Source organism: Chiloscyllium punctatum, chromosome 17, assembly GCF_047496795.1.
Source record: "Chiloscyllium punctatum isolate Juve2018m chromosome 17, sChiPun1.3, whole genome shotgun sequence".
In the NCBI taxonomy this organism is placed as follows: domain Eukaryota; kingdom Metazoa; phylum Chordata; class Chondrichthyes; order Orectolobiformes; family Hemiscylliidae; genus Chiloscyllium; species Chiloscyllium punctatum.
In genome coordinates, this window is record NC_092755.1 from 58,892,401 (window position 1) to 58,916,002 (window position 23,602).

The following is a 23,602-nucleotide window of genomic DNA, read 5'->3' on the forward strand; positions in this document are numbered from 1 at the left end:
AGTATGGAAGAGAGCTTGACGTTGAGATCTCTTCTGAAGTAAGGAGGATATCTGGGAAAATGCCAGGAGGATCTCCATTTCTAACAGGACCCATAGTCTCTGGTCCTGCCACAGGCTACGGGCATACTGGAGAATTGTGGTAGGTGAAATAGAGGGGAACTTGGGGATAGAGGTGGAGGTGGACCTAGTATCGCTGCTTCTTAGCCTGGATAATCTACTTCCATTCGACGTGTTAAAAAAAAGCTTTTCAGTATCCTCACTTTTTGCACATGAACATTTTATTAGGGTGGGTGTTCGGAAAAACCCTGACACCGTCGGGATGGCATAAGCTAGTCATGGAACACATCTCTTTGGGCTTTCTTACAAGTATGGTGCAGCATAAAACTGAATTTTTATAGCCCATTTTGGACTACTTGGGTACAGATTTGTCTGCCATACTAATAATACATAGCCATGACAATTCTGCTTAAGGAATCTGGCATCCAGACAGACGGAACTACAAACACATGAATATGTATAAATTTATGGTCTCTATGGTCAAGGACTTTTACTTAGTTTCGTTGAGTTGTATTTTTATTATTACTGTCATGATTCAATAGTTATTAGCTATTTATTATTTATGTTATTAGTGGGTTTCTTTGTATTGTTTTGAATGGTTTTGTATTTGTTGTAATAGCCAAAGAAATTTCCTTTTTTTTCCCAATAAAAATGTATTAAAAAAGTGATGGAAGGTATCATCAATAGTGCTATTGAGCAGCACCTGCTCAGCGATGCCCAGTTGCTGACCTCGATACACGCTTGGTTCAAATTCAAGCTTGGACAAAAGAGCTGAATTCAAGGTAAGGTGAGAATAACCGCCTTTGACATTAAGGCCACATTAGACCAAGGCACCAAGAAGCCTCAGCAAAACTGCAATCAATGGGAACCAGGGGATAAACTCTCCACTGGTGTCATATCTGGCACATAGAAAGAATGTTGTGATAGCTGGAGGTCAGTCATCTCAGCTTCAGGAGATCTCTGCAGGAGTTCCTCAGGGCAGTGTCCTAGGCTGAACCGTCTTCAGCTGCTTCATCCAATGATCTTCCCTCCATTATAAGGTCAGAAATGGTGACATTCAAATGATTGCACGATGTTCAGCACTATTCATAACTTCTGAGATACTGAAGTAGTCCATGTTCAAATGAAACAAGATCTGGGCAAAATCCAGGTTTGGACCGACAAGTAGCAAATAACATTTATGCCACACAAATGCCAGACTATGATTGTCACCAACAAAAGACAACCTAAGCATCAACCCTTGACATTCAATGGTGTTACCATCACTGAATTCCCCCACTAACAATCTCCAGAAATTCAACTGGACTCGTCACTTAAGCATAGTGGCTAAAGAGCAGGTCAGAGGCTTGGAATACTGCAGTGCGCAACTCACACCCCGACTCCGCAAAGCCTGTCCATCATCTACATGGCACAAGTCAGGTGTGAGATGGAATACTCCCCACTTGTCTGGATGGATGCAGCTCCAACAACATTGAAGAAGCTTGATACCATTGAGGACAAAGCAACTGCTTGATAGGTATAACATCCACAAGTATCCACTCCCTCCACTACCAATGCTCAATACTGATAGCTGCGACCATCTACACACTGCAGAAATTCACCAAAGGATCCTCAGACCTTCTGAACTCATAACTACTTCCATCTAGAAGGACAAGGGCAGCAGATACATGGGAACACCCACTCCACCTTCAAGTTTCCCTCCAAGCCACCCACCATCCTCTCGTGGAAATAGATTGCTATTCCTTCACTGTTGCTGGAATTCCCTCCTAATGGCATTGTGGGTCAATCGACAGCAAGTAGACTGCTGCAGTTCAAGACAGCAGCCCATCAGCACCTTCTCAAAGGCAACTAGAAACGAGGAATAGATGCTTGCCAGGTAGCAATGCCCACATCCCACAAAATGAATAATACAAAAAGTTGCAAAGAGGTTTTGATCGCCCTCGATGAACATCAAGTGCTCTCTTACTTTCCCTTCCACTTCATCTACTTTAGATTTCCAGTTATTACCTGTTTGAATAATTTTATACCGTTATGAAGAATACAAGCAAATCTGGTTGGAATTACTCTCCAGTTTACATATGTCTTTGTGTAGGAGATGTTTGCTTATCCTGGAAACAATATCTTCTTCCTTAAAATCACCAAATGGTGGCTGCATTTACAATCCTGTTTTGAAGGCCACGAAACAGTGGACTGAGAAGAGGCTGGAATCACTGACCTCCCAGGTTCTCGGGGCTCTTTTCTCTGCCAGCTGACATTCCGCTTCTCACACCTTATAATTGCCCTCCAAACACAAATTTCAAAAAGTCATGATCATCAGGTTCTATCTTACAGCTGTCTGTGTCAATGATCTTCATCCACAATACACAGTTACCAAATAATTCCTACAATAAATACATCTCTGGTACCAAAACAAATAATGCACATACCTGAAACTTCCATAGACAATAAGGAGAATGGAGATGAGGAAGGTAGAAACTTGACTGGAATCCACAAGGGAATAGGCCCTACAGGAAAAAATGGAAACATTTTGATCAATATACAAGAAGAGAGACTGCATCATTCAACATCTTTAAGATGATTTTTCAAAATATTCAGCAATTACCGACTTAGCTTTCACGTATAAGTTTCTCCACATACTAGGTTCCAGGTCCAATTTCTTGTTAGTGCACTGTTAGTTAAGGGCAGCAGAGTAAAATAATGCAGATACTGACCAGCAATCTTACTGATCTTTGTTGAAAATGCAACTTTTTTTATGGCAAGTAGGTCTGCACAATGATGTGGCTGAATCAAACAGCTCAGAGATTGATGGCCAAGTCCAGGCCTGAGTAATACAAATAACAGACGCTGGGGTCAGCCCTGGTTCAGTGGCAGCATACTCACCTCTAAGTTGAATTCAAGCCCCACTCAGTAGATTGCAACACACATTCTAAGTTTACCAACATGCAGTAAGCTGGGCACATCCTCTCTCAGGTGAATGCAAAAGATACCAGATGAGTTCTCTGGCTGTTCTGACCAACATTAATACCTCAAACATCATGACTAAAAACAGACTGGTAATTTCTGTCACTGCTTTTTGCAAGTCCTCTCTGTTGTGAAAATTGAATGTCAGATTTCAATATTTTAAGTCACTATATTTCATAAGTACCATACCAGCTGTGAAACAATTGCATTTTATGTACACAAGTGTGTCAGAAAAAGTTTTAATCTTTTAAAACACATCCAGAGCCTCAACCTGAGCTACAAATTTTTACAAAGCTCACTAACAATAAAAGTAAAAGACAATACTGTAAACTTGACTAATGACCAAGCTGGGAATTGTACAAGTCATTCAAATGAAAACGTGAACTTGCATTTATAAAGTAATCTTTAACAAAGTCAGACATCCAATGATATTGCATTGAAGTGCTATCAAACAAATTTAGAACAAAACCAGATAAGCAGCTTTTAGGACAAGTGACCCAAAGCCTGGTCAAAAAGGCAATTTTTAGGAAGTGCCCTAAAATAGCAGAGAGAAGGGTAGAGATGCCAACAGGGCACAAGGTTAAAGGACAGAATGCCAGGGTTTAGGGTCCAATTAAGGGCACAGCAACGAATGGAGGAATGAAGTGTGGGATGCATCAAGAGGACCTCTGGGGACTACCGAGCGATAAGGATTGTCAGGCTGGAGATAAGAGATGAAAACAAAGTTAGAATTTTTTTTAAAAATTGAGCAAATGTTTGAAACCGAATGCATGTGAACAAACCGCACGGTTGACTGATGAACAGGATTTGGAGAGAATTTGGGCAATTAACTTGAAGTTTTGAAAAAAAATGCTTTTTCTAAAAATTTGTTTAAAACAAGTATTGGCCAATTGCCTTAAAAGAAAAGACACTTATGCTTCTCAAATGCCTTTTAATCCCCTCCCATTCTGAGGGCACTCACTTCTGTCAGTGGTATGTTTCTTTAGCTAACACCAACAGATAATTTTGATTTACAAATATTTCTATTGATACCTTCAGATCAAACGTAAGGGATTACTGACTATTTAAAATCACTGAAAGCAATACAGTTGAGGAAGGGTTGCTCTCTTCCAGTGACTGTGTGGAGAATGATTAGTAACAGGAACCCACACTCCATAGCTAAGGTCAAGGGATAAATCCCAACTGCAGACATAATCACTCTCAGTGATGGAAAAAGTTGCTCATTTTAATTTAAACAAGTGTACCACTAAAGCTACTTTGCCAAAGTCAAAGGGTTAAATTTACTTGAATCAGGATTAGAGATGAAATTCTAGTAATTTATTTCTAAAAGGTTTAATACAGGCAATTCGTAGGTTTCCAGAGCCTGAAACTTGGTAAGGGTGCCATGATTTGGAGGTGCTGGTGTTGGACTGGGATGTATGAGGTTAGAAATCACAACACCAGGTTACTGTCCAACAGGTTTATTTGGAAGCACTAGCTTTTTCGGAGTGCTGCTCCTTCATCAGGTGGTTGAACCTGGTGTTGTGTGTTTTCAAACCTTGGTAAGGGTGATTATCAAAACTACTTATATCCTAATATCTGCACTGCAATTGTTGATAAGGGATGCTGTTGAACTTTAAGATTTGGCTGTTGCTTTATTGGTAGATTATTCCAAATATTTTTTTGGTCACCATTAAGTTAACAATGACCACAAATGAAAGTATTCTGCTTTTCAAGCTTTGGTTTCCCCTTACTCTTTAATTATTGATTTCAAGCCAGAAGAGTCACAGATGGATTAGACTACTTGACCTCACAATGCCCGTCCATTATTCAATAAGATCACGACTGAGCTAATTACTCTACATCTTGCCTGTCCCTATAACCTTTCATTCCCTTGCTTATGAAAAGGCAGTGTGGTCTCTTGAAAAGAAATGTCTCCTCACTTTCACCTTAAAGGTGTTACCAATTATTTGATAACAAAGGGCCTCTAGTTCTAGGTCGTCTATTAAAATCATATAGTAGAAGCCCTTTAGCCCATCAAGCTTGAATTGTCAAAACTATGTTAAATCTACACCAGTCGCAGTTTCCCACACTAGAGCCGTAGTTTGAATGTTAAGACATTTTTAAAAAATACTTTGATGAGCATTAGAAATGTTGTGAAGTTACCTGCCTCAACTACCCCCGCCCCGGGCACTGCATTCCAGACACCCACAACCTTCGCGGTTAAGAACCTTTGCTTCAAAACCCTCTAAACCTCCTGCCTTCCACCTTGAAAGTGTCCCTTTGCACCCCTTCAACTAAGAACTGCTTTTTAATCTGCCCTGTTCATGACCTTCACAATTGCATACATTTTTATCAAATCTCCCTCGATCTTGCCTGCTACAAAGAAAACTCAAGCTTATCCAACATCACTTCGGAGCTAAAATGCTCCAGCCTAGGCAACATTCTGGTGAATCTACTCTGCACCCTACCCATACAATCACATCCTATCTATACTGCAGTGATCAGAAGTACTCCAGTTGTAGCCTAAGCAAAGTCCTCTACAGCTCCAAAATAACCCCACAGCTCTTATAATCAATGCCTCAACTGATAAAGGCAAGCACCCAGTATGCTTTAAATATCCTACTAATCCAGTGTAGGGATTTGTGGACAAGCATCTCAAAACCTGTTTGTTTCTCCAAGCTTCCTAATGTCCTCTCATTCATTGAGTACAGGTTGGCCCAAGGAGCAGAATATGGCTCAAAGGGATGATTGCATCTGGCCAAGACACATGAAAGACCGGACAAGTGGATTTGAAATTTAGTGGGCGGCACGGTGGCACAGTGGTTAGCACTGCTGCCTCACAGCGCCAGAGACCCGGGTTCAATTCCCGCCTCAGGCGACTGACTGTGTAGAGTTTGCACATTCTCCCCTTGTCTGTGTGGGTTTCCTCGGGGTGCTCTGGTTTCCTCCCACAGTCCAAAAATGTGCAGGTTAGGTGAATTGGCCACGCTAAATTGCCCTTAGTGTTAGATGTAGGGGATGGGGTGGGGTGGGTGTGCTTCGGTGGGTCGGTGTGGACTTGTTGGGCCGAAGGGCCTGTTTCCACACTAAGTAATCTAATCTAAAAAGATCATCCAATCACAGGCCATTTCTCACCTCCATTTGCCAATGGACGCTTAACGAGCAAACCAATAACAACTATGGAACAGAAACGGCCTGTTTGGAGCAGCAACATGGAGCGAGGGGGTGAAAAAGATGCTTACTTTCCTTAATCTTCAGCCACACCTCCCAGCCTCCTCTGCAGGCTCGGTTCCTTATAAAGGTGCATGAGATGACAGCACAGTTCGGAGAAGCCAATATGCACCTGCGTGACCAACGAGGTGACGCAGCCAAGTGTTAAACAACCCAGAGACAGGAAGTGAACCCTCACAGCTATCTCAAAGTCGGTAAAATTTTCAGACCTCACTGGTCCAGGGGAGAGGGGAAGCAGGTCAGAATGTAAATCTGTAAAGGTGCCTGTGTGTGAGGGACTGAATAAGTGAGGAAGGGAATGAGAGAACCTGGAGGATGGCTGTCTATACAGGAGTGAGCCTTCGACGGAAGGGGCACGAGAGACAGGGAGATGCACTCTGGGACTTTCCTAACTACCTGCCAGTCACTCTCTGCTGGATGACGGTCACCCATTCAGTGTCTGACTAAAGTTTTTAAGCTGCAGGATGACCGTGTCTAAAAAGGAAACTATCCACACAAGTTTCAGTCTCACTGATGCACTGCTGTGTCTCCAGCCAACACTCAAGCTCGAAACCTAGCGTTCAAGCTGATCAAATCAGCGTCACTTCCTCCATATCTGGTTGTCCAGGCTGTCAGGGGCAAAGATTCTCCTCTTATTGCAGGTGATGAAACTTACAGTACAGAGCCTCCCTGCCATATCTAGAGTCATAGAGATGTACAGCATGGAACCAGACCCTTCGGTCCAACCCGTCCATGCCGACCAGATAGCCTAACCCAATCTAGTCCCACCTGCCAGCACCCAGCCCATATCCCTCCAAACCTTTCCTATTCATATACCCATCCAAATGCCTTTTAAATGTTGCAATTGTACCAGCCTCCACCACTTCCTCTGGCAGCTCATTCCATACACATACCACCCTCTGCGTGAAAACATTGCCTCTTAGGTCTCTTTTATATGTTTCCCCTCTCACCCTAAACCCATGCCCTCTAATTCTGGACTCCCCCGACCCCAGGGAAAATACTTGACCTATATACCCTATCCATGCCCCTCAATTTTGTAAACCTCTAAGGTCACCCCTCAGCCTCCGACGATGCAGGAAAAACAGCCCCAGCCTGTTCAGCCTCTCCCCGTAGTTCAGATCCTCCAACCCTGGCAACATCCTTGTAAATCTTTTCTGAACCCTGTCAAGTTTCACAACATCTTTCCGATAGGAAGGAGACCAGAACTGAACGCAATATTCCAACAGTGGCCTAACCAGTGTACTGTACAGCCACAACATGACCTCCCAACTCCTGTACTCAGTACTCTCACCAATAAAAGAAAGCATACCAAACACCTTCTTCACTATCCTGTCCACCTGCGACTCCTTTCAAGGAGCTATGAACCTGTACTCCAAGGTCTCTGTGTTCAGCAACACTCCCTAAGACCTTACCATTAAGTATATAAGTCCTAAGATTTGCTTTCCCAAAATGCAGTACCTTACATTAATGTGTATTAAACTCCATCTGCCACTTCTGAGCCCATTGGCCTATCTGGTCCAGATCCTGTTGTAATCTGAGGTAAACTCTTTGCTGTCCACTATACCTCCAATTTTGGTGTCATCTGCAAACTTACTAACTGTACCTCTTATGCTCGCATCCAAATCATTTATGTAAATGACAAAAAGTAGAGGGCCCAGCACCGATCCTTGTGGCACTCCACTGGTCACAGGCCTCCAGTCTGAAAAACAACCCTCCACCACCACTCTCTGCCTTCCATCTTTGAGCCAGTTCTGTATCCAAATGGCTAGTTCTCCCTGTATTCCATGAGATCCAACCTTGCTAATCAGTCTCCCATAGGGAACTTCGAACACCTTACTGAAGTCCACATAGATCAAATCTACCACTCTGCCCTCATCAATCCTCTTTGTTACTTCTTCAAAAAACTCAACCAACTTTGTGAGACGTGATTTCCCACACACAAAGCCATGTTGACTATCCCTAATCAGTCGTTGTCTTTCCAAATACATGTACACCCTGTCCCTCAGGATTCCCTCCAACAACTTGCCCACCACCGTCAGGCTCACTGGTCTATAGTTCCCTGGCTTGTCCTTGCCACCTTTCTTAAACAGTGGCACCATGTTAGCCAACCTCCAGTCTTCTGGCACCTCACCTGTGACTATTGATGATACAAATATCTCAGCAAGGGGCCCAGCAATCACTTCTCTCGCTTCCCACAGAGTTCTCGGGTACACCTGATCAAGTCCTGGGAATTTATCCACCTGTATGAGTTTCAAGACATCCAGCACTTCCTCCTCTGTAACATGGACATTTTGCAAGATCTCACCTTCTATTTCCCCACAGTCTATGTCTTCCGTATCTTTTTCCACAGTAAATACGGATGCAAAATACAACTAGACTTAAGTCTTAAACTTATTTCCCTTACATTAACTTGACACTCCTTCACTTACTGTGCTTTGGTTACATACATTACTTTATTATATCGGTACTGACTTTCACTTATTTCTGGTGCTTAAAACTACACTTTTCTAAGTCAACAATTTACAGATAGCTCCTAACAGCAGTTTTCTTTTAAATCAGCTAATCAACTTAAAGATTTTCTGTGATGTCACTTTTTCCCCCCAAACAAAAACAGATTGCACGCCATTCTTCCTTACTGCTTAGCTACATTGCCTTTTACGGGACACACTGCCTGGACCGCAATGCTGATTAAAGGACATCCTTTGCAGATTTTTATCCCACAAGAAGAAACATCCTTTCCACGTGCGTGCTATTAAAACTCCTCACAATCAAGTTGCCTCTCGCTCTAAAGTTCTGTGGTCTAAGCCCAACCTTCATTAAAATCAGGTATTAATCTAGTAAATGCTCACCATCTTGTTGTGGGGGGCAGGGTACAATGGTCTGAGAACTGGATGAACAAACAAGAACCCCGCATTTTTATGCTACATTGCAAATATATTGTCTATTATTTGTTGTGCATGATCTAAATTTTATAATGGAAAAATATCATTATGCATTGTTTACAGAACAGGAACAGGCTACATGGTCCAACAGCTCCAAGGAACGCCCCTGGTGCTCACCTTCAACCCTACCAACCTCGCATAAACCAAATCATCCGTCAACATTTCCGCCACCTCCAAAAAAGACCCCACCACCAGGGATATATTTCCCTCCCCACCCCTTTCCGCCTTCCGCAAAGACGGTTCCCTCCGTGACTACCTGGTCAGGTCCACGCCCACCCCCCTACAACCCACCCTCCCATTCTGGCACCATTCTCCCATTCTTCCCCTGCCACCGCAGGAACTGTAAAACCTGCGCCCACACCTCCTCCCTCACCTCTATCCAAGGCCCTAAAGGAGCCTTCCAGATCCAAAGTTTTACTTGCACATCCACTAATATCATTTATTGTATCCATTGCTCCCGATGCGGTCTCCTCTACATTGGGGAGACTGGGCGCCTCCTAGCAGAGCGCTTTAGGGAACATCTCTGGGACACCCGCACCAATCAACCACACAGCCCCGTAGCCCAACATTTCAACTCCCACTCCGCCGAGGACATGGAGGTCCTGGGCCTCCTTCACCGCCGCTCCCTCACCACCAGACGCCTGGAGGAAGAATGCCTCATCTTCCACCGCGGAATACTTCAACCCCAGGGCATCAGTATGGACCTTCAACAGTTCCCTCATTTCCCCACCTCACCCTAGTTCCAAACTTCCAGCTCAGCACTGTCCCCATGACTTGTCCGGACTTGTCGTACCTGCCTATCTTCTTTTCCACCTGTCCACTCCACCCTCTCCTCCCTGACCTATCACCTTCATCCCCTCCCCCACTCACCCATTGTACTCTATGCTACTTTCTCCCCACCCCCACCCTCTTCTAGCTTATCTCTCCATGCTTCAGGCTCACTGCCTTTATTCCTGATGAAGGGCTTTTGCCCGAAACGCCGATTTCGCTGCTCCTTGGATGCTGCCTGAACTGCTGTGCTCTTCCTGCACCACTAATCCAGCTCCAAGTTAGTGTTCATGTTCCACAGAATTCTGTTCCTAGCCTCCTTCTAATCCAATCAACAGGTCTTTGAATTCATTTGTCTCTTTTCTTTTTAATGCACCCAAGCTGGTCACATCAACTATATTTTGCATGGATTTGGTCTCCTCAATCAAGGATATACTTGCTTTGAAAGCAGTAAAGAAAGGTTTACTAGGTTGACTCCTGAAATGAACAGATTTAAATGAGAAAAAGTTAAGTTAGATCTATACGTATTGGAGCTTAGAAAAGAGAGGTTCTCTCATTGAAGCACAAAATTCTAAGAGACTTTAGATAGAGTTGATATTTCGATTTGTGGGGGAATCTAGAACTAGGCAGCATGGTTTAAAGTTACAGTCTCCAATTTAAAATGGGGACGATAGGGAATTTCTGTTCTTAGAGGGACATTTTTTTTGGAATTCCTTCCCAAAAGTAACATTGGAGACTAGATGATTGAATATGTTCAATACAGAGTTGGACAGATTTTTGATTGACAAGGGACTCAATGGCACACACGCACAATGAAAGTGGCATTCAGGTCACAATCCAAATCACAATTTTATTAAATGGCAGATCAGGCTCAAATGGGATGCATGGTCTTCTACTACACCTAGTTCTTCTGATCTGGTGTTTCATATTCTAATAGCTCTCTGGGTAAAGAAAATAGTCTCCATTCAATTTACTGAAGACTTTCATTTACGACGTACAGTACTGATCCCTCTTGCAAGTGGAACTAAATGTATTCACTCCAATGCTTTTCCTTACTGTGGCACCATTTCAAGTTTTTAAAGTTGTCGTAATTGTTGGTGAGAACTAAGACTGAGCAGGGGCAAGGGAGAAGACTTGAAAGAGCAGGAGTTTTGTAAAGGGAGGTGGATGTCTAACTCCAAGCAACCAATGATGTCTCAAGCTCAGAAACAAAATCTAAACTCACTACTCCATGTTGGAGGTCCTAATTTATACCAGTAAACCCCAAGTCTATCAAACTTCTTTTTTCTTGACTGAGTCCCAGTTTGCACAAATCTTTCCTATTTGCATCACCAACATTTGCACCAAGCCCTGTAGGTTAATAGCTACATGGCAATTGGAATGTGCCATGCAGGGACCAATGGGCCATAAACATACACTCCCTTTACAATGTACCTGTGTACTGCTGTGCTGATCTTAACAGGAATGTGAAGTGCAATAAATATTGTTCTTGTAAATTTATTCTGTACTTCACATGGAGTCAAGGAGTCATACAGCATGGAAACAGACCCTTTGTTCTAACTCGTCCATGCAGGCCAAAATCCCAAACTAAGCTAGTTCCACCTGCCAGCTCTTGGCCCATATCCCTTCAAACATTTCTTATTCCTGTACTTATCCAAATGTCTTTTAAACATTGTAACTGTACCCACATCCACCACTTCCTCAGGAAGTTCATTCCACGCACAAACCAAAGTGTAAAAAAGAAGTCCCTCATGTCTATTTTAAATCTTTCTCTTCTCACCTTAAAAATATGCTGCCTAGTATTGAAATCCCACGTCCTCGGGCTTCACATTGTTTTTATAATAACATGGAGATCAGGTATGTTCACTCAAAGTATGGTGTAACCAGCGTTTTATAAATGTTCAATATAACTTGTCCATTTTTAATTCTATCCCTCTAGAAAGAAATTCAAGTGCTTTCTTATTTAAGAAAAGCAAGACTGGCCGAATGAACCTAGGCCGCTATTAAATACTTCTCTATCTGTAGTAATAGATGAGTCTGCTCCTCTACCCCAGTCGGACACTTATTTTCCAAGTATTATGGTTTCCTTACATGTTGGTAGATTATCAACTCACATTTATGTTTTGTTTCTACTTTAATTACAAACCTGTACTGTAACTTTTTTTGTATTCTGTTGCAGTCCTCTGCTGTATTAATCTTTTTTCAAATTCACGCACAGAATCTGGGAGTCGCTGACAGAGGGTAGTTAAGAGTCAACCACATTGCTGAGTCTGAAATCACATGTAGGCCAAACATTAATGAGCCAGATGGGGTCTTCCCAACAATGGTTCCACATTATCATAGACCAACTGAAAGATGATCCAAGACCCCAGAACATTAGTTGAGTTTCTGAATTAGTAGTCCAGTGATAATACCACATGGCCATTGTCTGCCTTGATGCCTTCAGCATATTGAAATTATAGTTTGGAATCTCAAGTCCAAATCATTTATCTATACAGTAGACTACATTCAACCATTCAGCATTCAACCACGTGGAATAAATGCCAGTGCTCAGATCCTACTCTTGTACATCCAAAAGGCAAGCTCACCATCCAAAAGATGAAATTGAAAAATAAGGCAAAATTGGAAAAGGTCTATTAGCGGCAACAATTAAAATTTATTCCTAGCAGTTACCACCATTATAACATGCATTTTTGTAGCAATAGATGACTATTACTGCAACTGAAATACTCCTCATTCGTATACAAGATGACCATGAAAAATCCATCCAAGCTCTGCACAGAAGCAGCATCGTTTGCTTGATTGACCATATTACATAGAAATGCTACCAGACCGTAAGTTGAAGTACAAGCTTCATCTTTCAAAAGGAACTTGAAGCAAGAATTCACTGGAATCAAAATCCAAGTGGTGCAAGTGAGCAACTGAGTTCACCACAGAGATGTAATTAATACTAGCATTGTTTTGAGAAGGAACCAAAATACAAGAAGGATCATTCGTACACTTTCAGGAAGGGTTTAAAATATTCTGATCCCAAGGTTGAAATGCTTTAACAAAGTCAGAAGTGGTATTTGGGCCAGAACTCAAATTAATGAATTAGTAAATAAGTGTTACTTTGTTTTTTTCATTCATTCATTCATTGATGTGGGCATCACTGGCTGGCCAGCATTTGTTGCCCATCCCTCATTGCCCCTGACAAGGTGGTGTGGTAAGCTGTCTTCTGAACTGCTACAGTCCAATGAACTGCAGGTAGTCCCATAAAGCCCTTAAGGGAAGAATTCCATTCCACTGCTTAAACTATTTTTTCATGTTGTACTCAAGCTAGGATCAGAGAATTAAGTTCAAAGTCCCACACCAGAGACTTTAACACAAAACCTAAGCAGATGATCCAGGGAGTTGGACTGAAAGGTCTGCTTCCATGCATTCCTGCTCTTACTTCCTATGTTCCTATAGCACTATAGTGGAATATTAAAAGTACTGTACCAGTTGGAAATGTTGTCAGATGTTAAATACGAACGCACTGTATTTTTTTTCATTCAGATACAACAGAGCTCAGGGCAAAGGTTTGAAGAAATGTGGGAGCGTTCTTGGTTTCCTGGCCAACATTTCTCTCTCAAACAGCATTGAGCTGGTCATTATCTATTTTATTTATTAGAAAATGCTGAATGCAAGTTGGCTGCCACACCTTCTACAAAAACACACTTTAAAAACACAATTTGAGGGCCTTTGTGCTATAATGATAGTTCCCTTGACCTCCAACCCAAGAGGCCTGGGTTCAAGTTCCACCTGCTCAAGAGGTTTATAATCACATTTCTAAGCAGACTGATTATTTTTTTAAAAAGTCAAAGAAGAGATTATGGAAAATGTAATTGGCTGTGAAATGTATCCATTTGGTCCCTTTAGTGTCAGGCTAGGTCTTGTGTTAAAGTCTCTTAACATGGGACTTGAACTCTCAATTTTGGTCTTCATTTGAGTAAATGAAATCATACGAAGCACTCTATACATTTGCTTCTGTGAAAATTATGACTGGCTGTTACTGGGTAGATTCCACTGCCTTTGAAATCACTGAACAGGTGGTCATGCTATTTTATCTACTGGCTGCAGCTCCTTTCCTCACTCCTCTCAATCTGTTGTGCTAAATAAGGAACATCTCTCTCTCTCACACACACACACACACACACGCGCGCACGATGTGGAGGAGCCGGTGTTGGACTGGGATGGACAAAGTGAAAAATTTCACAACACCAGGTTCCGTCCAACAGATTTATTTGTACGTACTAGCTTTCAGAGCGCCAAATTCTGTGTGTTATGATCCTGCTCCACAGCTATTAGAAGGAGCAATGCTCTGAAAGCTAGTGCTTCCAAATAACCCCGTTTAACTATAAACTAGTGTTGTGAGATTCTTAACTGCACATATCTAAGTTATTTTTGGACAAAAAGGCAAACTATTCTCCCAGTTTCCTTTTAATCTGTTCCATCAATGATTATCAACCAAATGAGTGAACTAGAGAGCAAATACTTAAATATATTCACACCTGTGCTGCAACTACATTTCAATCTATATCAACTTTGCAAGATGATTGATTCCAATTCTGCAATACCATGGGAACTTGGCTAGTTTTAAAAAAGGAAGACTTGATCAGGAATCTTTTAAACACAAAGGATGCACTTAAAATCTAGTTCAGCACTTACAATGTCGTCAGTAACAACTACCAATTGAAACAGTTCTGTCCACTTAAATTCTAACATAGTGAGTCATTATGAGCGAACATGCTTGTATTTAATGGGTCTATTGTGTTACATAATCTTTTTACAACATTGCTCCATTTAATACAGTTCTTATCAAATGCTCAGCTAAGCCACTTCTATGCTGACAAGAGTTTTATTTTAGATTTCAAAAGACTGGCACCTCTGACCTCATATTTAAGCCAAAACGTTCTCTCCCTCAGTTAAAAGATTAAAACAAATTCTGCCAGAATTCAAAATCAATCAATAGCTGTCATTCATATAACTTTATCATCATAAAGCACCCAAGGTGGTTCACAGAAATGACTATAAAAAATTATACAGTACTTCCACAACAATGAGACATCTACGAATTTTATAGACAAAGAAAGTGAAGTCATGGCTGCAATGTAGGAAACATGGCAATTCATAATGTGCACAGCAAACTCCCACAAATAAGTGTGATAATGGCCAGGTAATTTGTTTTTTTTCTGATTCTGAGGAATAAATACCTGCCTCAACACCAAGGATAGCTCACCTGGCCAACTTCAGCATAACACTAAGCCTTTAAATCCACTTGAGCAGGCAAATGGGGATTCAGTTTAAAATTTCACCCAAGGGATGATACTTCTGATAGCTCACAACTCATTCAATATTGCATTACAGCGACAGCCGTGATTTTTGTGCCCAAGTCTTGGAGTGAGACCTGAACCCACAATATATGTGAGATTTGAGACAACTGCTATGAGCCTTGGTTGATACAATGAAACAAATGACAATGAGCAACACAGATATTAGGACAGATTACTAATAGCTTGTTTACATGAGATTTTAAGCAGTATCTTAAAAAGGCAAAAGGAGAGTGAGAAAGAGCAAGACGGAAGGAGGGAGGATGCATTTAGTTGCAGAAATTTGGAATAAGGGCTGAGACAGCTGAGGGCTGGTGAATGCATATTTTAAAAATGGTTTAGTGATTCACCAGGTATTAGGTAAACTACAAAAATCTTTTGAGACTCACTCAAAAGCAAAATACTGCTGAAATTGGAGATAAAAAGCTTCAACTCAAGGTCCCTGTTATTGTAACACAGTGACAAGTCAAATAAAAAAAGGAATGTTAACCACAGATTTACTTTTTATGCATCCATTCATGGGACGTGAATGTTATTGGCAAAGTTAGCTTTTATTTCCAGACTCTAAAAGCCCTGAAGACGATGGTGGTGACCACTGCAGGCCATTTAAAATATGTGCACCAATATAACTGGTTGGTAGGTAGGAAGTTCCAGGATTTTGACAGTGTGGTGATGATATTTTTCAAGCTGGGATGAGGAGTAACTTGGAAGGGAACATGAAATGACTCCTACATATCAATTGTTCTTCACAGATGGATCGATTGTGGGCTTAGAAGGTGAAACTGCCTTGGTGACTGCATTTTGGAGAGAGTATGCAATGTAGATATAATTAGCTGGTGATGGATACCAACCAAGTGGGCTTCTTTAATGTACTTTAATGGGACTTTAATGTACAGCTTCAATTATGAAATGTTCAAGAACAATGTTGTAAACTTATTGTAGATTGTATTATTGTTGGAACTTGTAAAGTATTGCATTTATTCTCCTCAAACTTTGTGGGTCTCACCTTCTGTCAACATCTGTAAAAATAATATCTTTTTATTTTTTGTATTTTGATTGTGTACTGAAATGGGAAAGTATTATTTTAAAACTGGGGAATAACTGAGGTATGTTCTTCATGGTAACACCTCATCCAGTCAATTTGTGAACAACGAACAGCTGTTTCTCATGTTATTTAAGTTGTTGTTCTCTTGAAGTTGTTGCTATTCCAAATCTGTCCAAATTAGTGCAAGAGGTAAACTTTGAAGACATAAGACTGTATTTTCTTTTACAAATAGCAAAAGCAACTTTATCCTGCAGAAATTAAAGCATGTTTCATTTTGCCAACTGTTCAGAAAAATACAATGAGTTGCAATTGCAAACTCTCATTGCTGTAAAAAAAAAACTGAACATACTGGAAAATCTGAAATAAAAACAGAAAACCCGGTAGGTAAGGCGACATCTGTGGAGAGATGATGAAAGATCGCAGACTTTAAGCTTTTAACTATTTGTCTCCCTAATTAAAACTTCAAGTGTTCACATCAAGAACCTTTCATCACCTCCCCACAGATGCTGCTTGACCTGTTGAATCTGTTTCAACTTGATTACATTCTTCAATTTCAAAAAAGCTTTAGATATTTGAACCGATAAACAATCTATCCTTAGTTCCAACTTTCAAAATTACAGGATAACGAAGCCTGTACCTGTATTGTCAGGAATTAAAACCCTGGTACTTCTCACATTAATCCACAACATCATATTAATCCTTAAAATAATGTTTTACTCCTTATATGGTTAATTCGTTCTTGGATTTACTGACTTGTTACCTTAACAATCAACCTGAAGCATATAGGTATCTTTGCACGATACAGCCCTCAGCAGAGCTCCAAATTCCCATGAAATTGCACAAGAGAAAAAGGGAAATTTTAAAATACCTTAACTAATTACTCAATCAGGTATTCATGGCACTCAAAATAGTTGATTCTAATTGTGTGCACAAATACTACGTGATAAAAAGGGCCATGGGCATTTCCAACAAATTTAACCCACAGGTAAGTTCCAAAATATCCAAAATTCAAGATTCTGCCTTATCAATTAACAGATGCAGTTAAAAAACGTGTTGTGCTGGCAAAGCACAGTCGGTCAGGCAGGACGCTGCCTGACCAACCATGCTTTTCCAGCGCCACACTTTCTGACTGATCTCCAGCATCTGCAGTCCTCACTTTCTCCCAATTACAGAAGCATCTAATTAGACTGCCTCTTTGCCCGTGCACCATTACCCTTTTTATCATTTCACCTTTCTCACTCCACAGATCTTCCCCTTGTTTCTTTCCCCTTTCACCTAACATAGACTAATTTCCAACTTTTACCAGTTCTGATGAAAGATCATTAATCTGAAACATGATAGCTTGTTACACTCCACCGATGCCAATCTTGCTGAATACTTCCACTATCTCCAGTTTATCAATGCCAATGAGTCCACACTGACTGCAATTTATCAACAGAACAGAGTAATATCCCCATTGGCACTTCTACAATCAAACATCCGATAAGCAGGCATTGTTAAATTTCACATTCTGAATGATGAGCAGCATCCAAGAGACCAATGCCTTTGTAGATTCAACACTTTCAGTTGAACAAGGAAGGAAAATAATGACAAAAGAATTTTAATAGGGAGTAGCCATTTTGCCCCATTCCTGAGTTTTTCCCAATCTCAGATGGAGAAAAATATTCTAATGCCTAAAAATGATGAAAGACTGTCAGAAACCATCTTTGGAAATTAAATATTATAGCTTTAAAATTCCCATAGTATACAGGCTTTAGCTTCTGCATGAAAACTGCATGAACGCACATCTGGTGCGTCCCTGTCAGTAGCCCAGATTTCTGATCTACCACTAATTAAATGTCAATTATACACAGTAATTAGCTACAAAATTAAGTTGGTGCAGCTGACTGAAATGGATAATACAAAACTGCCTATGGTGTTAATATTTTCTCTGAACTCAATAATTCTTCTGCTTAATTCATCTTGGCTGGTATATTGCATTTTTCAATTATTTCCCATTTAAATGGTCAGTGCCAAAGATGATGCACACTTAATAGATTGACAGAGCCTTCTCATTAGCCCTAGTTATAATGGACTTACCATTCGGTTCTACTTGGAACATTTTCCTTACAAATATTATGAAAAAGTTTAAAATAACTGCAAACAGAAACTGAAAAGAGAAATGAAAAATGACAATTCAGCTCCTCCAATTTTTCAGCAAAACCAGGCACTACAAAAGACACCTGAATGTCAGGCATGACATTTGTAGTCGCCCACCGCAAATCTAAAGCTTCAACAGCTTAAACGGAGTTTTCCGCAAAAACAATAGTTTAAGAACATTTAGCATCAGGTCTTTTCTCACATTACAATTGTGACAGCAACTGATTTTTTAAAAATTATAGTTCTCTATACAAGTGGCTGCTTATGAGTCAGATGGCCTGCTGGCAGACTTGGCACAAAATTCTCTTGTGCCACTTGTCACTTATTAGTGGTTTTGCTGGCTGACAAGGGAGAGTACTTGGCAATAAATGGCAGACGATAAATGAAACCCAGCTAGTGAGAAGTGCAAGTAGTTAACTTACTTAGAAATTCCTTTCACAGTTTAACCTTTTCTCTTCTGACTCCCACCGAATTAAATTTTTCAAAAGACAGTCCAATTTCAGGCACACAAAATAAACCAGAAAAAAAAATCAACCAATTAAATTATATCATTTTTCTCAGATATTCAAAGGAAATCCTTTTGAGAAGGACATAACTTAGGAAATAGGATGAGAGCAACATACTGTTCGGTCATTCAGGAAGACTGTGCTTGATATTCTACCAAAACTGAACTTTCAACAACCCCACCCCCCAACCTCTATTTGCCATATTTCTTGACTTCCTGAGAGCCCAAAAGTCCTTCTCTGCCTAAATGACTGACACTTTACCCCACAGTAAGGCTGATGTTCAGATTCTCCAGCCAGGATAAGTAATCACTCAGTGTCCATCTCCTAAGCGCCTTCACAATATTGTTTCAATGAGACCATCTCTTATTTATTCTCACTACAAGGACTGTTGACTCCAAAATGATGGAAAAGACAAATACACAAAAGAATTCTGATCAACTTCAGAAAAGATCTAGGCTACTGGACAATGCAGAAGGACAGGTGGGCACACTGTTCACAGAAAATAACAGCATTGGATGTGGGAGCAATATTTTTTTTTAAATCCTGGGATGTATAGCCAAGAGGAATAGAACAGAACATTCCAGTTAAAGTCATTAAGTCTTAAGGTACCAATACAATCATACTTTGAGCACAATGCACAATTCTGGTTACTGTACTCTAAACATATTAAACATAGCAAGAGTACAAAAAAACTTAACCTGATACCTTAAGGCATTGACACTATTGACAAAGTGTAAAGTTTGCTAATGTTTACATTTGATGAAAAACAAGATCATATGGAAATTCTCTTGACTGATTCAGGTTTCCTAAAAGAAATATAGAAACTGAACTCCCATAATATACAAAATTATTACAATGCTAGAACTATTTTCATGCAAGTAGTTTCAGGAATAAGGGTGATGAACTTCGAGCATGGGTTAGTACTTGAAGCTGCAATCTTGCGGCCATTATGAAGGCTTGGATATCACGGGGCACGAATGGTTGTTGGATGTTCTGGGGTTGAGATATTTTAAAAAGAAAAGGAGAAAGGTAAAAGAGGTGGAAGAGTCACACTGCTAATCAGGGATAGTATTACAGCTGCAGAAAGGGAGCTTGTCAAGAAGGGTCTACTGAGTCAGTACGGGTGGAAGTCAGAAACAGGAAAGGAGCAGTCACCTTATTGGGAGTTTGCTATACAGCCCACCCCCGCCCCCCCCCCCCCACCCCCGCCGCCCCCCCCCCCCACCCCCGCCCCCCCATAGCAACAGAGACATGGAGCAGCAGATTGGGAGGCAGATTTTGGAAAGGTGCAGAAGTAACAGGGTTGTCGTCATAGGTGACTTCAACTTCACTAATATTGATTGGAACCTTAGTGCAAATAGTTGCGATGGAGCAGATTTTATTAGGTGGGTTCCTGACTCATTATGTAGATAGGCCAACTGGAGGGGGAAGCCATATTGGATTTGGTGTTTGGCAACAAACCAAATCAGTGTCAGATCCCTCTGTGGGAGAGCATTTCAGTGACAGTGATCACAACTCCCTGACCTTTACTATACTCGTGGAGAGGGATAGGAGCAGACAGTATGGGAAATTTAATTTAAATTAAATAATGGGGAGGGGGAATTACAATGCTATTGGGCAGGAACTGTGGAGCATAAACTGGGAACAGATCTTCTCAGGGAAATGCATTACAGAAGTGTGAAGGTTGTTTGGGGAGCACTACTTTTAGTGCTGGGTGGGTTTGTCCCACTGAGGCAAGGAAGGGATTGTAGGGGGAAGCATAATGTTAAAAGATTAAATTGTACTCTCTCTCTGGAAATGAGTGTAATATTAAAGGGTTAAACTTTGGGTGGGGACGAAAACCCGTGAAAGAATACAGATGACTATCCGCTGTAATTTACACTTCATTTAGACATTACTCCCCTGCTATTGTCAAGTTAAACTATCAATAAAGCTTGTACAAGCTTTAATACACTAACTGTTTTCTTTGTTCAGAGAGCTTTTTGCCACGACCCCATAAGCTCCGCAAGGTGTGCGTTAAAAGGTTCCTCCAGAAAGCCTGCACTGTACCATGTTTAATACATTTGGTTGCTTGTTCACAGAAGTTGGTGTGTTGCAGTTGCATTAAGTGTGTAAAAGCGTCAGGAAAAAAGAACCTAACAGAAGGAGCCTTGGATGACAGAAGATGTGGAACATCTAGTCAAGAGGAAGGAAGCAAGCTTACTTGAGATTGAGGAAGCAAGGATCAGACAGGGCTCTAGACAGTTACAAGGTAGCCAGAAAGGAACTGAAGAATGGACTTAGGAGAGCTAGAAGCATGAAAAAGCCTTAGCTGGTTGGATTAAGGGAAAACCCCAAGTCGTTCTACACTTGAAGGACAAGAGGATGGCCAGACTGAGGGTAGGGCCAAATCAGTGATAGTGAAGGGAACTTGTGCCTGGAATCAGAGGTAGGGGAGGTCCTTAATGAATACTTTGCTTCAGTATTCACTAGTAAGAGGGGCCTTGTCATTTGTGAGGGCAGCGTGAAAGAGGCAGATATACACAAACAGGTTGATGTTGAGGAAGATGTGCTGGAAATTTTGAAAAACACGAGGACAGATAAGTCCCCTGGGCCAGACAGGATATACCCAAAGTTACTACGGAAAACGAGGGAAGAGGTTGATGCACCTTTGGCAATGGTCTTTACATCCTTACTGTTCACCTGAGTAGTGCAAGATGATTGGAGGGTGACAAATGTCATTCCCTTATTCATTCAAGAAAGGGAACAGGGATAACCCTGGGAATTACAGACTAGTCAGTCTTACATCGGTGGTTTTTGAAAGACAGGATTTATTATTTGGAAAAGCATATAGTTTGATTAGAGATAGTCAGTATAGTTTTGAGGGGGACAGATCACACCCCACAAGCCTTACTGAATTCTGATGAGACAAAACACATTGATGAAGGTAGAGCAGTGGATGTGGCGTATATGGATTTTCGCAAGACATTTGATAAGGTTCTTCATGAAAAAGCCTTAGCTGGTTGGATTAAGGGAAAACCCCAAGTTGTTCTACACTTGTGAGGAACAAGAGGATGGCCAGACTGAGGGTAGGGCCAATCAGTGATAGTGCTCATTCAGAAAAGTGAGGAGGTTTGGCAAACAGGGAAATCTAGCTGTCTGGATACAGAACTGCCTGGCCCATAGAAAATAGAGGGTGGTAGCAGATGGAAAGTATTGAGCCTGGAGCTTGGTGACTAGTGGTGTCCCACAGGGATCTGTTATGGGACCTCTGTTCTTTGTGACTTTTTTAAATGACTTGGATGAGGGCATGGAAGGATAGGTTAGTAAGTTTGTCGATGACACAAAGGTTGGTGGAGTTGTGGATAGTGTGGAGGGCTGTTGTAGCTTGTAACGGGACATTGATAGGGTGCAAAGCTGGGCTGACAAGTAACAGATGGAGTTCAACCTGGAAAAGTATGAAATGATTCATTTTGGAAGCAAATTTGAATGCAGGTTCCAGGATTAAAGGCAGGATTCTTGGCAGCGTGGAGTAACAGAGGGATCTTGGAGTCCACGTCCATAGATCGATCAAAGATGCCACCCAAGTTGACAGGGTTATAGAAAAGGCACATGACGTATTGGCTTTCAATGGCAGGGGGATTGAGTTCAAGAGCCATGAGGTTATGCTGCAGCTCTAGAAAGCCCTGGTTAGTCCGTTTGGAATATTGTGTCCAGTTCTCATCGCCTCATTATAGGAAGGATATGGAAGCTTTAGAGAGGGTGCAGAGGAGATTTACCCTCCAGTCCAGGCAGCATCCTGGTATGTCTTATGAAGGTTGAGAGAGCTAGGGCTTTTCTCATTGGAGCAAAGAAGAATGAGAGTTGACTTGACAGAAGTGTATAAAATGAGGACAGGCACAGTTAGAGTGGATAGTCAACGACCTTTTTCCCAAGGCGGAAATGGCTATCACAAGTAGGTATAATTTTACGGCGATTGGAGAAGGTATAGGGGAGATGTCAGAAGTAGATTCTTAACAGAGTGGTGGGTGTGTAGAATGCACTGACAGCAGTGATAGTAGAGTCAGATATATTAGGGTCATTTAAGTGACTCTTGAATAGGCACATGGATGATAGTAAAATGAAGGGTGGGTAGGTTAGTTTGATCTTAGAGTAAGATAAAAGGTCAGCACAAAAGAGGGCTGTCGGGCCTGTACTTTGCTATTCTATGTTCAACTAAGCTTAGACCTACTAAATTACTTAAACCTAAACTGCTGAATATAGGTTGGTGAACAAGTGGAACAGGCTATTAAAAGGTTGAGCTATGGAGGGCAGAGGGGAGCTTAGAGGATAATTAACAATGAAACCTTTGTCGTGGTTGTTTGGTCTGTTTGCCAAACTGGGAAGTTGAGTTGCAGACGTTTTGTTGAGGTGACATCTTCACTGCTTTGGAGCTTCCTGTGAAGCACTGCTGCAGTGTGCCTTCCGGAATTTATTTGATTCAGTTTCTGCTTTTTCCAGTTTGCCAGTTCCAGTAGTTCAATGTAGTGGCTGGTATATTAGGTCCAGTTCTGTGTGTTTGTTGATCGAGTCTGTGGACGAGTGCCATGGCTTCTAGAAATTCTCTGGCTGTCCTCTCTTTAGCTTGTCCTATGACTGTTG

General features: G+C 41.3%; 1 protein-coding gene across 2 annotated transcripts in view; it reads right to left on the reverse strand.

The window, feature by feature from the left end:
• Positions 1–23,602, reverse strand: part of sppl3 (signal peptide peptidase 3) — a 211,614-nt gene that overhangs the window by 130,057 nt on the left and 57,955 nt on the right. For both annotated transcript variants that reach the window (XM_072587257.1, XM_072587258.1), the window contains exon 2: positions 2,484–2,561. In XM_072587257.1, the coding sequence (XP_072443358.1) occupies positions 2,484–2,561 (78 nt within the window). The remainder of the gene's footprint in view (positions 1–2,483; positions 2,562–23,602) is intronic.